This window comes from Semicossyphus pulcher, unplaced genomic scaffold (genome assembly GCF_022749685.1).
Source record: "Semicossyphus pulcher isolate SPU_LCO1_2020_fin unplaced genomic scaffold, fSemPul1.0.p SCAF_10, whole genome shotgun sequence".
NCBI classification, from domain to species: Eukaryota; Metazoa; Chordata; class Actinopteri; order Labriformes; family Labridae; genus Semicossyphus; species Semicossyphus pulcher.
Window position 1 is genome coordinate 15,194,278 of NW_027211604.1, and position 13,635 is coordinate 15,207,912.

Below are 13,635 nucleotides of genomic sequence, written 5' to 3' on the forward strand. Positions count from 1 at the left end.
ATTTGTTTCTGAAGAGCAAAATCAAATAGTTGCGTTCCAGGCACAAAATATTTTTCTAGCATTTGATTTTTTTTGCATCTTTTTGTATATTTTTTCTGATAGTGTTATTAAAAAAAGTGTTGACTTTCTTTAGACCTTGCTCTTGCACCAACTTGCACATGTCCCTCTAACCTACCCTCACTCAACTTTAGCACTCTTCTCTTTCTTTACAAACCGCTGTAAAGGTGTGAATGTAATAAACTATGTTAGCCAAAGCATTAAAGGAACTTTATGTAAAACTGTCATGTGGATTATGTCAAACGTTGGATGGTTAAATTGCATTTACATCGTCCACATTCATGTTCTTCAACATGGAACCTTTAAAGGGCAACAGTGTGTAAGTGTGAGGGAAATGTGTGTTTGAGTTATAATAGCGATAGACCAGTTCATCAGGTGCGTTTTATGCACATCAGTCAGTGCCGTTGGTGTACTGAGAAAGCTTATCCTCCAAGTCACAGATTCTCTTCTCCTGAGACAAAACTGTGGCCTTCAGATTCTGAATCTCCTCCAACAACCTCTCCAGCAACTGAGGCTGGACAGGAGGAGAGAAGAGGAGGAGAGAGCAGAGAAGAGAGGAGGGGAGGAAAAGGTGGAAACAGAAGAGGAAAGGAAAAAAGACAGTGACAGGGAGGGGAAATGTAAGGATAAAGAAAAATAGAAAGGGGAAAAATAGGTCAAGGACAGCGAGTAACTAGGAAAAATAAACCAAAATAAAGAAGGGAGCTTTGGGGGAAATAAAGTTGTGGGCAGGTTCAAACAGAAGAGAGAAACAGAAATGTGTTAAAGAGACACACACATGGTCTTTAGCGTAACAGATTACAGCCTGCAAAGATAAGAAAATTAGAGATATAAAGCTACATGGGTTATTTATTCATATACATTATGTGAGCATGTAACAACAGTTGAAACTCTGCGTGCCTTACCGGCAGACTGTTGGTCTCCAAAGTGGACATGCTGCGTCGGGTGGTGGGTCTGGAGTCCAGCACGTTCTTCTTTGCCACTTTGAGCTCTCGGCTCTTGGGCGGCACGTAGCCCTCCCTCATGGACACCAGGATGGGATCTTCGTCACGGCCTTCTAGCCACTCCTCAGGCTCCATGGCGGGCTCGGGCCCAGCTGTGTCCGGGTACAGGTCGTCCTGGAAGAGGTCCGACTGCACGAGAGAAAAATCAGGGAGAATAAAAAGGGGTGGTGAACGTGCAGAACGAGCAGAACTGAGGGTTTAGTTATGGACAATAAATCAACACAGCTTACTTTTCTGGGAACTGTCATTGTTATGGGCTCACACTTCTTGTCAAGCAGCTTAAATAACCTGAGAAGAGAAGAGACATGAGTCAGTAGACGCTCTTGTTTCATGTCTGTGAATCAGTTATTTCCCTTCATGCACTCTGGGATCATCTTTAGAGTTAGAAGATGGATAATTAATCAGATACGGACGTTTGTGACATAAATATAATAAATAAAGTAGTAAAAAAGCTCCACAGCTCCTAACTTAAGGTGAAGTGATATACTGTAAGTCCTGAAGAACGCTTCCTTATCACAACGACTGGAATAAGTCAATATTTTTAATGCTATCAACCTTTAGTCTGAATAGAGACATATTAACAAATCCATTAAACCAATGGGACAAGAACTGGCTAGTGAAAAAGGACAGAGGGGTCAGAGCTAAACACTTTCTTCTGAAAACCTCATTTATCTCTTTAATCTGCGGTAATGCATTTCATGATCAGTATCTCACCTGGCGATCTCACATTTGCTGACGTCCACTCCTCTCTTCGGCATGAAGCCCATCCCTCTCTGAGGCTCCTTACTGCTGAAGGTGTTGAGGTAGTGGACGTACGGCGGCTCTTCTGTGATCTCAAAGTAACGGACACTGCTGTCCCCCTACACACACACAACCACATAAAACACTAATAAAAAAACATGTCAAAGAGAAATTTAAAGCTAGAAATACATTGGATCTGCCCACGTGTCTATGTCTATCATACAGTGTATTTACAAGCATCAATAAACCATAAACGTGTGTACCTTTCCACAGAGGTAGACCATGTTTGCGTCAGCATCATAATACGGTAACAACACTCCATTACTTGTGTCCAACTCCAGCAGTGCAATCGGCTCCTCAAAGTTTGTCTGTGGAGAGGACAAACTATAAATCAAGCTTACAGTGTGTTGAGTAAGCGCTCGTACATTTTTGCACATGAACGCAGCTCGTGACACTTGGATTCGTTTGTTACCGGGTCCCAGAGTCCGAGCTCTCTCTGGCTCATCCTGGTGAAGCCTGTGGTGAAGATGTTTCCGTCTCTGGTGAAGATGGCTCTCATTGGCCGGATGCCTTCATGTGGAGCCAGACGTTCCTGTCGGGGAGCCGAGAGACAGACATCACTACAAGAACGAGTTCCTTCTTCCTCGTCATTTCATTTTGTTATTAAGGGATTTATTTCACGTCTGCTGAGGGCAGAGATTTCTTTGTTAAGGTTTAAAGACAAAAATCAAATCTGCGGTGTTTATAGATTGTGCCTTAGGTCTTGTATATGTAAATTAACCATTCATGTGATTATTTAAAATATCAACACTGTGTTTTGTGTATTAAAGGAAAACTTATTAAAGGAAATATGTGGATTCGGTTTCTTGAGAAGTGCTAGATGAGAGTGATGCCACTCACATATATGATGGAAAAAAAAAACCCACAATGCTTCTGTCATATAAACCCCATAAAATGTCAAATTGTTGGTTTTACACTTTAGTTTTTGTACAGATTTAACAAAAGAAGGAATACAATCTTAAATTGTGAGCTGGTTGGCAGATTTGTTACAGTACAAAACAAATTGGCTGTTTGTTTTCCTGCCTCCTTTCTTTGTGCAAAGCTAAGCTAACTAGCTGCTAGCTGTTACTTTATAATTCATGGACATATATGTGTATGGTATCAATCTTCTCATCTAACTGTCGTTGAAAAAAGCCAATATAAGCATCAGGGTTCCAAAATATCATGCTATTTTTAAAGGTTCCTCTTTTCAGTATCAGTAGAAAGAGCCTCCATCCTCGCATTTTGTTCCTCTGGCTTCATTATGTACTCTTAAAATGTTGGCTCAAATAGAGGTGTTATTATATAAGAGTGATACTGTGTATATTCATTAGCATTTTCTACTCACTCACCGCCACCACCTCCCTCTTGCGGGGGTCGCAGACGCGCAGACGTCGGTCCTTACAGGTGGTGCAGAACAAGCTGCCGTTTCGGTTCCAGCTGATGCTGTAGATGAGGTCTGGGTGGTCGTCCATGGAGAGGAGGGGCTCGCCTGTCCCCACGTTCCAGACGATAACCAGGTTATCACTGCCTGGGGGAAGAATGAGTCATGCACATGTGACTGTTGTGTAGGCAGACACTCTTCACTGTTACATCAAGTCAAAAGATCCAGGTGTGTGTGCGTGTGAGTGTGACGTACCCGCAGTGAGTAGGATGTTGCGTGCGGTGGGGTGCCAGCTGACGATGCCCACACGTTTGGAGTGACCCTCCAGGACCACGACGGGATCAGAGATGGGGCGGGTCAGTGAGTGATCTGGGATCTGCCACACCTGAGGAGCAGGGATGGAGGAAATCAGAGCATATCCCTACAACCCATTAAATCCAGACAAATAGGACTGTTTGTTCTTTGAGGTGTTTGTGACTTTAAGTAAAATTATGAAAGGAATAACAACTTGTTTCCATTTGGACACTTGAGAAGTATTTAAAGGGCAACACAATGTTTTGTCCTCCTTATTTACATACATGAGAGAGTATTAGAAACACCTCTGAATATACGCTGACGCTGAAATATCATTGAATTAACACCTCTATGAGAAATCTCATGGCTGAGCTGGTGTAATGGATTACATGAGATTTTTCAGGTGTACCTAATGAAGTGGCCGGTGAGCGTATATCAACACTTATATTAAGAGACTGCTGGAAAAATGGCGGGCAGAGTAGGAGCACAGTTAACTAGCTCTCTCGAGTCGATTAAGATAGAGCCCCAAAATATGTAGCTCAACAGTCAAAAGTAAGGAATGAGCGGGGGGAACAGGCAAAGTATCTGGACCACCGGGGTCAGCCCTACACACGGGACTGTATGTGACTGACTGAATGAGTGAGTGACTGACTGAGTGAGTGACGGTACTTACAGAACCGTAGAGAGAGAGAGTTGCGACATTGCAATGGCGGATCATGGACATTTTGGACCTCCACTGACGCGACTCTCTGTCTATAAGGCTCTGGACACTTCGTTCTGGGAGTAGGCGGGACTGCTCCTCCGCTACGTCACAGACAGTGCTTTTATAAAAAGCCCAGATTTTACAGCCCGACTGACCTCATCAGGTGTTTCTTTATTATGCCCTATGATGTGTTCTTATGGATTCTTAGTGGAGCACACAGGATGGAGCCGCAATAACACAAGCCACAAAACAAACCAACCAACCACACACAATTCTCAATAATATCTGTGCAATGAACATTTAGTTTGTTTCAATGTGGCCTTTTCAGTTACTCCACAGAGCAGGTGATGTAGTTAATCCAAATACAGATACACACACACACAGCTCTGTCCCTGTTGCCCTCCACACACACACACACACACACACACACAGACACACACGCACACATAAGCACACTCTAATGAGCATTTTCAGATGACACAATGATCCCTCTCTGTGGACCGGGGAGAATGACATCACAGTTATGGCCTTTCTGCTCAGCCAAAACTGGACAGCTGCAACCGCCTGTCTGTCTGTGTGTTGGGCACAAACGAATCACACACACACACACACACACACACAGAAACACACACAAAGGCAGACACACAGCACTCAAACAGCGTCCCAGCAGCTGTCGCCATCAGAGAGGCAGAGATTCAATCATGGGATCGCTCAGAGATTCCTGCGATGTGGCTGTGAACAAATGTGGGCAAATCCGTGGCAGAAGCTCACAAACATGCTGAGTCAACACATGTTGTCACGACACAAACAACACAGTGTTGACACGTGACGACATACTTAACATGCCGCACATTTGTGAACACACAGAAAGCAATGTGATGTGACTTAATGAGCATTTTATCTGTTTGAACAAAGACTTCATCTATAAAGCAGTTGATGTACACTACCAGTCAAAAGTCTGGACACATTTTCTCATACAAGCGAATAGGAGAGTGTGTCCAAACTTGTGACCGGTAGTGTACATTGATTACAGTAGGCAGAGTATATGATTTCAATATTCAGTAATAGAATAACAAAATAGTTTAATGAAATATGTATTATTTATTTCCTAGTTGTGCTATCATTATGAAAGAAGAAACAGTATCTGGACTGAAGCAGAAACTACTATTTTAATCATCTAAGTTTTGTCATTTTTGAATCAATAATAGACAAACATTAGTTTGCTACTGCTCCTCTTATTCAAGCTTTTTCTAGTTTTCTGTTAAATTTCACTCACAACTGAATATCTTTCTGTTTTTGATTGTTGATCAGACATTACAAGACGCTCAGAGACTTCTCTTTGGGCTCTGGTTAACCCTAATCTAGATCAACAAATAGTAACCGTTGGATATTTTGCGATTATGTGACCCTTGTGTCCTTATTTATGTGTTCTATTGTTAGTGTTAACAACTATGTAACCTGAACTGTTTATAATGGCAGCAAAAAGAAAATATGATCAAAAACTTAGTATTAAAACAGGCTGCGTGGTGGTGCAGTGGTCAGCGCCGTCTCTGTTTGTATGTTCTCCCAGTGTGGGTGTGGGTTCCCTCCGGGTGCTCCGGCCTCCTCCCACAGTCCAAAGACATGCTCGTTAGGTTCATTGGTGACTCTAAATTGCGCGTAGGTGTGGATGTGAGCGTGAAAGGTTGTCTGTCTCGATATGTCAGCCCAATGATTCACCGGCAATCAGTCCAGGGTGTATCCCGCATCTCGCCCAATGACAGCTGGGATAGGCTACAGCCCCCACACAACCCTGAGCAGGATAAGCATTATAATGGATGGATGGATGGATAGTCATAATATTATTCTAATCTAATACAAATACACATGTATGTATCACAGGTTTCCTGTAATGATTAAGTCTAACTAGCTCTGTTATGTACAGTGTTTCCTGCAGTGGAGGCCTCACAGTGACCTCTGCTGGCTGAGCTCAGTCATGAGCTTCAGGTACATAATACCTGCAGTGAATCACAGCCAGCAGCTTCTGTGGTGTGTCTTTAGTCTTAAACTAAAGCTCAACAATATTGTATGTTTAAGAAGGAGGTGTTATGTATTATGATTATGTATAATTTTAAAAATTCACTTCATTGCTGTACAAATTAAACACACTGCAGATGCAAATATCTGGCTTCATTATTAAAATGTTTTTCCTGTAGGTGTGAGATTATTGACAGACAGCAGGTAGAGCAGAACAATCACAGCACACTGATGGTGATCATTTCAGCATCCTGTACGTTTATACACATTTATCAGCCTCCAGCTTTTTCCTGGGATGTTATAAAACACTTAACGTGGGCACAGCAGAGACACAAGAGAGTACTGATAATGTCACACTGTAAAAACATCCCACTACCTGACTTTAAACACACACACACACACACACACACACACACACACACACACACACTAACATTACAGGTTGTAGCAGCAGAATTAGCCGCTTCGTTACAATGACGAGGCAGGTTGCAGACAGACGACAGATTCTGACCCGTCAAGGACAAATCTGATGCTCAGACTGATGATGAGACAGACATGAGGCGGAACAGGTGGGTGAACAGTGAGACAGTCACACAGGTAGGCAGGTAGACACACTGATGCCTCGACTGATTCACTTCACTTGTTTAACAGATGAGCAGACGTGGCTGTGACGACCTCTGTGACGGATCTCTGAGTCATCAAACAACAAACTCCTCCGCATGTATTTGCAACTTTTCTCTCCCACTCAGACCCCTCTAACTCCAACACACACACACACACACACACACACACACACACACACACACACACACACATTGTACACACATGCAGTGCAGTACCATGGCAGTGCAGTCCTCCGAGCCACTGGCCAGGATGTTGTCGTCATGTGGGCACCAGTCGATGTCGAGCACAGGTCCGGAGTGGCCGATCACCAGCGGGTAGTTCTTATCCACACGGCCTGTCTGCAACACACAGCAGCATGGACACACAGGACTGAGTTAGGAGTGTGAAGGTACAATGACTTGCCATTAACATTCCTCAATCTCTAATATCAAAGAGGAAAACATTGCATTATATTGCCTGTAAAGGACACCTTTTGTTGAACTATTTTTGCTTTGCTTCTGTTCAATATATTTTGGTACTAAACTGTGTTGCTTGGTTTAAATCTCACTTCTGTAGTCGCTTGTTTCATGTGTTTGTTTCATTTACTGCATAACTGGGTACTTCTTGGTCTGAGAAAGGAACTGAGGCATCCTTGTGCTGGTTTAAATATAATAAAAAAATAATAATAATAAATTGTTGGTTGAAATACCTGCTGGCACCCCAAAAAGTCATCAAAACTTTTGACTTATGACTTAAGAACAGGTTAAAAAAAACAGTATTTTGTAAGATTTTACAGATGAAAAAAGATGATCTATTATGAGACATTTAAAGTCATAAACAACGATGTCATCAAAATGTTGAAATCTGATTGGATAAGAGGCATTGCATGAGTGCTGATATAGAGAATAACATCAGTGGGACTTTTCACTCTGTGTATCACTCCGCCTGTAATCTGTGGTAACCTGTAGACACAGAGTGCAGGAGAATGTTTGGGTTGCTTGGCAACAAAAGTCCAGTTTCAGTTAAGTTGTGGAACTATATGAGTTGGTGGAGCAAAAATATTCTGTCACATGAGAGGGAGTGATGTTGTACTGAATATCAGCACGGCTGTGATTATCTGTGGCACAAGGCTGTGATGATATTCAGTACATCACTCCCTCTTGTGTGATATTGCTTAATTACTAAATGCTATTGAAACAACCATGGATTTATCCTGTTAGAGGAATATGGGGCAAAAAATGACAGTGTGGCCCCTATTGATCCCCCTTGACCTCCCAACAAGTACAGAACACACATAAGACTATACATGGTAGTTTTGCTAATACAATATGTACCATGTGAGCACACTACAGACTACGGAAAAAGTGTTTAAAATTGCAGTTTGACACATTGTCTCTGAAACATTTTCAATTCAATAATGAATATTCAAAAGCAATGAGTCTTGTTGGGAAATCACGTTGGTTTAGGGCAACATTATTCAGATTCATGTTGGACTTCCAAGAATCTGTCGAAACCAGACACTTTAATATAAAGCAAACTAAAATCATGATGTCACTTCCAGGTTATTCCATGTTTCCTTGTTCCTATCGTGTGAACACGTGTATCAATTTTGAGTCCACACACACACACACACACACACACACACACACACACACACCCCAAGAGAGTGTATTTATAGCTGAGAGACGAGGCGTTGAAAGGGGAGTTTTTCTTCTGGCCCGTTGGGGACCCTGAGGGGGGAGATGGAGGATGGAGAGCACGTTGGTGTTTATTTATAGCATGTCTGTTCACTATGACTCCAGTATATAATCACATCCATTCCTGAGTCTCCAAGAAAACTGTGTATTAGTCTGTGTCTTAGTCATTAGTTACTGTTGCTAACATGCTGATGAATCTTTGTAATGATGTCCTCGTTTTCACACATTAAATATTTCAAATATTCATCTCAATAAAAGTTTAAATTCCACTCTTTATATTGCAGTTATAACATTCCCTTAATGATCATGTGTATATAGTATACAATAATATAATATATTATAATATAATATAATAGTTTTATTCTAACTGAAGTCAGTTTACCTCTCAGTTGTCGAAATCTTAAACTTTGATTGACAGTTGGTGTGAGTGACCTATTTGGAGCTGCAGCTGGACGGACAGAAAAACGTAACAAAAATTGAAATAAAAAAACATTACTGCAGTATTTAAATGTCTGAACTGTATCGATCGGTTGCTTGTCCTGTTGCTGTTTCTGCCTTAGCAAGAATGGTGTCCTTCCCAACTCCTCCCCTATTAGCTAGAAGCAGAGATTATATCCCCTTCTATTAGAAGTCAAAATATGCTAAACAGAGCTTGGAAGCCATCATACCAAAGTAAGTGTTGTTTCTAAAAGCAACGCCTTCCATCAACAGCCTAAACCATCTCACTTCTGATAATATGACTTGGCACTGATCAGTTCGGAGTGTTTTCTTTGTATTGTCTTCTTGTGAAGTTAAGAATAAGCCTACAATTATCTCATATCTCAAACCTCAGAGGTGTTTCTTTGTATGCCAAAGACTTGGGATCACTGGACACAGCACAGAGCTACCTGCCAAAGACTTTCAGAGTCACTTTATAAAAGTTTCTACTCAAATGCCGTTACTGCACTAAACGCTGCCAAAACCTGAACAGTTGCAATATATTGGGGAGTCATGCACTATAATGAACTGTGCAGTATTAAGGGAATCGTGCAATGTATACCAGAGAATGTGAAATGTTGCAGTGTATGTCTCTACCTTGTGTTTTTAGAATTTCTCCTCCTCTTTTTATATAATATATATAAAAATATTTATTTATTTATTTATTTTTTACAGTTTACCTTGGATGTTTGCCCTGACAGGATTGCATCCAATTTCGTTGTACATGTACAATGACAATAAAGAGATTCTGATTCTGATTCTTCACCCTCCATTTCAGCCTTGTGATTATGTCACGTAACATCAATCCTGTTATAGATACGATATATAGAACAACTGAGACCACCTCGCCAGTGTGAAAATCAGTGTACAGATAGACGGAGATATCGCCTGTGTGACCTGGACTGGCTGAACATGAAAGCTAGAGCTCATGCGAGGTCATGAACACTGACATACACAGGAATTTAAACAGAATGGAAGAGCTCGTTGACTGAATTTATGGAACTAGAGGATTGGCCTGTTGTCTCATATAGCCAGTCCTCTGTGATCTCTATCTTTTGCCACATGCTAGCTGCTAACCCATAAGACTGAGAGTCTACAGTTATGCTAGCGGCTCTGTGACGCTGTACAAGGCCACAGTGATGCTTGGGGCTGAATGCTAACAATGCTAACATTATGATACTGAGCAGATAATTGATATTTTTAACTTGTGTACCATCTTAGGTTAGTATTTTAGCACACTTACATTTTGTATGTTTTGCATGTATTTTGTATCCTAATAGACATTTAAATAACATAAGTTTGTCAGTGTTTGGTCATGACGCAAAGTAATGTAATTGTATACACTTAAATGCACACGAGCACACGTAGCATCACTGAAAGTATAGTTAAGGTGTTTTAGTTAGATTTCATCAAATGTTCGCACAGTTTTAGGATACTCACTTTTGGTCTAATCAGATATCACAAGGACACTATCTTGTGTTTCCCCCATAGCCCAGAAATGTTTCCCCTTTGACCTCACTGACCTTTGAGATGGGGAGGACCAGGAATGATCCTCCTCCACTGGATTCAACGATGACCGCCAGGAACTTTGGGTTGACGGCACAGAAAGAGCTGTCCCACGTTACCTTGGAAACACGAATGTCATCATAGCCCTGCTCGGCCTTCACCGTCTGGCCAAACACGTGGCGAAACTTGCTCTGCCGCACGATGCTGCGACTCATGGCTGAGGAGAGAAGAGGTGGAGGGGGAAGGATATATGAAGAACAAGAGATGGCAGAGGATGAAAACCGCTACTTTCACTTATGTATTTCTTCTCTTTCTAGCATTTTTTCAAGGTTGACGATGACTCAGCGACTCTATGGTGCTTTCAAGCTGTTTATTCTGCAGGCTGACAGGCTAATTGGCTCACCTTTGGTATTTATTTTATTCAGAAAGTGGAGAAAGATTTTGAGCATGTCATGCTAGCAAGGTTGATATTCTTCTACTCTCTTATAATTCTTTAATTATAAGTTGCTCACCTTTTTCATAAAGGGGAAGAGAGAGAGAGATGAAGAGTCTAGTATGAGGATGTGGAAATTCACCATATTCACGAGGTAGCCATTTTCAACAGCTAATGTTAGCATCAGCCACTTCCTAGCAAACAACACCATTTAGTGTTTCACAATGTCAAAAATGTCTTGCTAACAGTAATATTAGCTGGGAATTAGCCACTACCTAGCGAACAAACTCATTTGTTAGTTTTACACCACACAATAGAAAAGGAGTAAGGCAATTTTAGCTAACAGTAATGTTTGCTAGGAAGTGGCCGAATGCTAACGTTAGCTGTTTAAGACAGATAATAATGTTGGTCTAACAGCACCTCACCGCACAACACCTCTCTTATTTACTTACGATTTGTTGTTGTAAAGAAATATTTAGAGGTTAAGTTAAGTTTCTAGGGACCTTGAATAGCCTAATCGTCTGCTTTTCTCTGATTAATGGACTTTTAAGCTCTTTATTGCCTGACAACTTTGTTGCTGTTGTGTTGCTGTTCCAGGCAACCAGCCAGAGGGTAATCCACCAAAACACAGGAGATATTCTATAACAGTGCCGGCCAACAGTGTAGATATTAATAGTTGATTGTCCCTTCAAACACTATGTGACGGCTAAACATCAAAGACTAACACTAACACGCAGAGGACAGATAAAAGGCTGGGCGAGAACTTAACATATGACAGATACAATGCTAATGTCAAGTTAGCATACAACATCTGTGAGAAAAAGCAGTTTAGCTTCCAGACTGCACTGGCTTACATAAGGCCAAAACTAAAAACCCAAATCTAAAGTAGGCCTGCAACCGTCCCTGAAGACTTCTGAATGCAGCAGAGCTCTCTTTCTTGTTTAGTGGAGCATCATAAACTGGTTCTTCAAAATTACACTGAGAGAAACAGGTAATGCCTCAGTCTGGATCTTGTCCAATTATCAAGTTTTTGTTGAAGTGACCATAAAGTGACCCAAATCCTGCTGTCATCAAAGCTGAAAGTGATGATGTGTGACTTTCACACTGGAATATTCTACATTTAGCCCCAAGCAGAGCCTAACGACAGAGCGATACATGACTGAACCAGACTGATGAGAGGACAGAAGCGCTCTCTTCTTTCCTGGAAGCGCTCTGTTATCAAGAGATTTACATTCCAGCGACCACTTCAGGCCAGCCAGCTGTGGGGCATTTCAGGGCGAACACAATACAACCCATAGACTATATGTGTTTATTAATCGTTTATCGTGTTTCAAATACTTGTACATTAGAAGATTATTATCAAAATTATGTGTTTTTCCCCCCGTTGCTGTCTAAGAAAAGAACTGGCTCTCCAGTTGCTTGCTGTTAAGACCATCAAAGATCAAAATTTTCTTAATGTTTTTCATGCATTTGACGAAAGAAAAAAGATTATCTATACATTTTCCATGCCTTATTATGGGATTTTAACATGGGAATATCTTAATCATGGTTTGTGTTTGAGATAGAAACCCTTAATTCTAACCAAAAAGACGAAAATAAAGATATATTAAACTTTATACATAAGTGTCTTCAAGTTGATTTACATAGGACTTCTACCAGCAGGCTGCCTCAACTTAAAACGTGTATATGTGATATGATTTCTTGTAACATGAAGTTAAAGTAAAACATGGAAACCTTCGAGCTACTCCTTTAACTCTGCCTCAGGTTAATGAGACAGCCCTCCTCCTCTGTGGCGCACGCTCCGGAGAGTGGAGACAGAGCGAAAGAATGACACTGCCACTTTCCTAATATAGACATGACAAACTGCTATACCCACCCGGGCCAGCCGCTCCTCCCTCCCCTTCCTCCCTCCCACCGGCCTGATCCTAAATAGTCCCACAAAGAAGTCGACGCTCTCTGTGGCACCTTATACTTCAAGAACAGACAGTAAATTTAAGGCAGCCATTGCGCACGGCCTTTATCCAAACACACATTAACGCAGGGGCATACAGGTTGTCAGGGGGGGGGGGGTGAGGAGGTGCGGGGGGAGGTTTGTAATGTTGCTCCTTAAAGTAGCCCCCAGCTGCCATGCACGGCTCAAGATCTGCTCCGTCCACACAGGAAGGGAAGGTGCACAATCACGACTCTTTATGAGGATTTCCTAAAGGTGCAGACGCGTCACTCCTCTCCAGCAGTGCAGAGAGAAGCTGACGCACCTCTCACCCTACTGCAGCACCCACACTAACACACATATATTATTAGGAGACATAAGTCCAACTCACCTCAGGCTTTGGGAAGACACCTCTTCCCCGGGACGACTCTCACTGTTTCTGTTGTACAGCTTTCACCTTCTCCTCCTCCTCTTGTTGGTTATATTCCTCTGATTGATATTTCCAGCGATCCGGTTTCCTGGAGTCGGTGAGGACTTGCTGAGGAGACGCACCGGACAACTGCGTGACGCTCCTCGGCAGGGAAAGAGAGAGGGGAGAGGACCGAGGCCGAGCAGGGAGAGAGGAGGGTGTGGGTGGGTGGGTTGAAGGGTGGGTGCCGTCTATTTTGGAACAGGCGCTGTCAGTGCAGGGAAACGTGGCGCGCGCCGGGTGCAGGGGGCAGCGCGTCCCCGGGGGTGGGGTGGTGGTGGA

General features: G+C 42.2%; 1 protein-coding gene across 1 annotated transcript; it reads right to left on the bottom strand.

Annotated features, from left to right (window-relative positions):
• Positions 1-9: 9 nt before the first annotated feature.
• coro6 (coronin 6) lies at positions 10-13,473 on the bottom strand. The gene is made up of 11 exons (XM_069666728.1): positions 13,276-13,473; positions 10,539-10,738; positions 7,078-7,200; positions 3,481-3,610; positions 3,194-3,372; positions 2,275-2,394; positions 2,066-2,170; positions 1,776-1,921; positions 1,292-1,349; positions 963-1,190; positions 10-571 (listed from the first exon to the last, which is right to left on the bottom strand). Exons 2-11 carry the CDS (start codon positions 10,734-10,736, stop codon positions 449-451), a joined length of 1,410 nt encoding a protein of 469 aa, XP_069522829.1. The 5' UTR covers positions 10,737-10,738; positions 13,276-13,473; the 3' UTR covers positions 10-448.
• Between the last annotated feature and the right edge of the window lie 162 nt (positions 13,474-13,635).

What these genes read in the sequence shown, in the direction of transcription:
- coro6 (XM_069666728.1), bottom strand. Translation starts at nt 10,736, where the DNA reads ATGAGTCGCAGCATCGTGCGGCAGAGCAAGTTTCGCCACGTGTTTGGC. An exon ending in AGCAAATGTGAGATCGCCAG is followed by an intron (nt 1,350 to 1,775) that starts GTGAGATACTGA and finishes TTCTCTTCTCAG; the next exon opens with GTTATTTAAGCTGCTTGACA. An exon ending in TGGAGACCAACAGTCTGCCG is followed by an intron (nt 572 to 962) that starts GTAAGGCACGCA and finishes CCTCCTGTCCAG; the next exon opens with CCTCAGTTGCTGGAGAGGTT.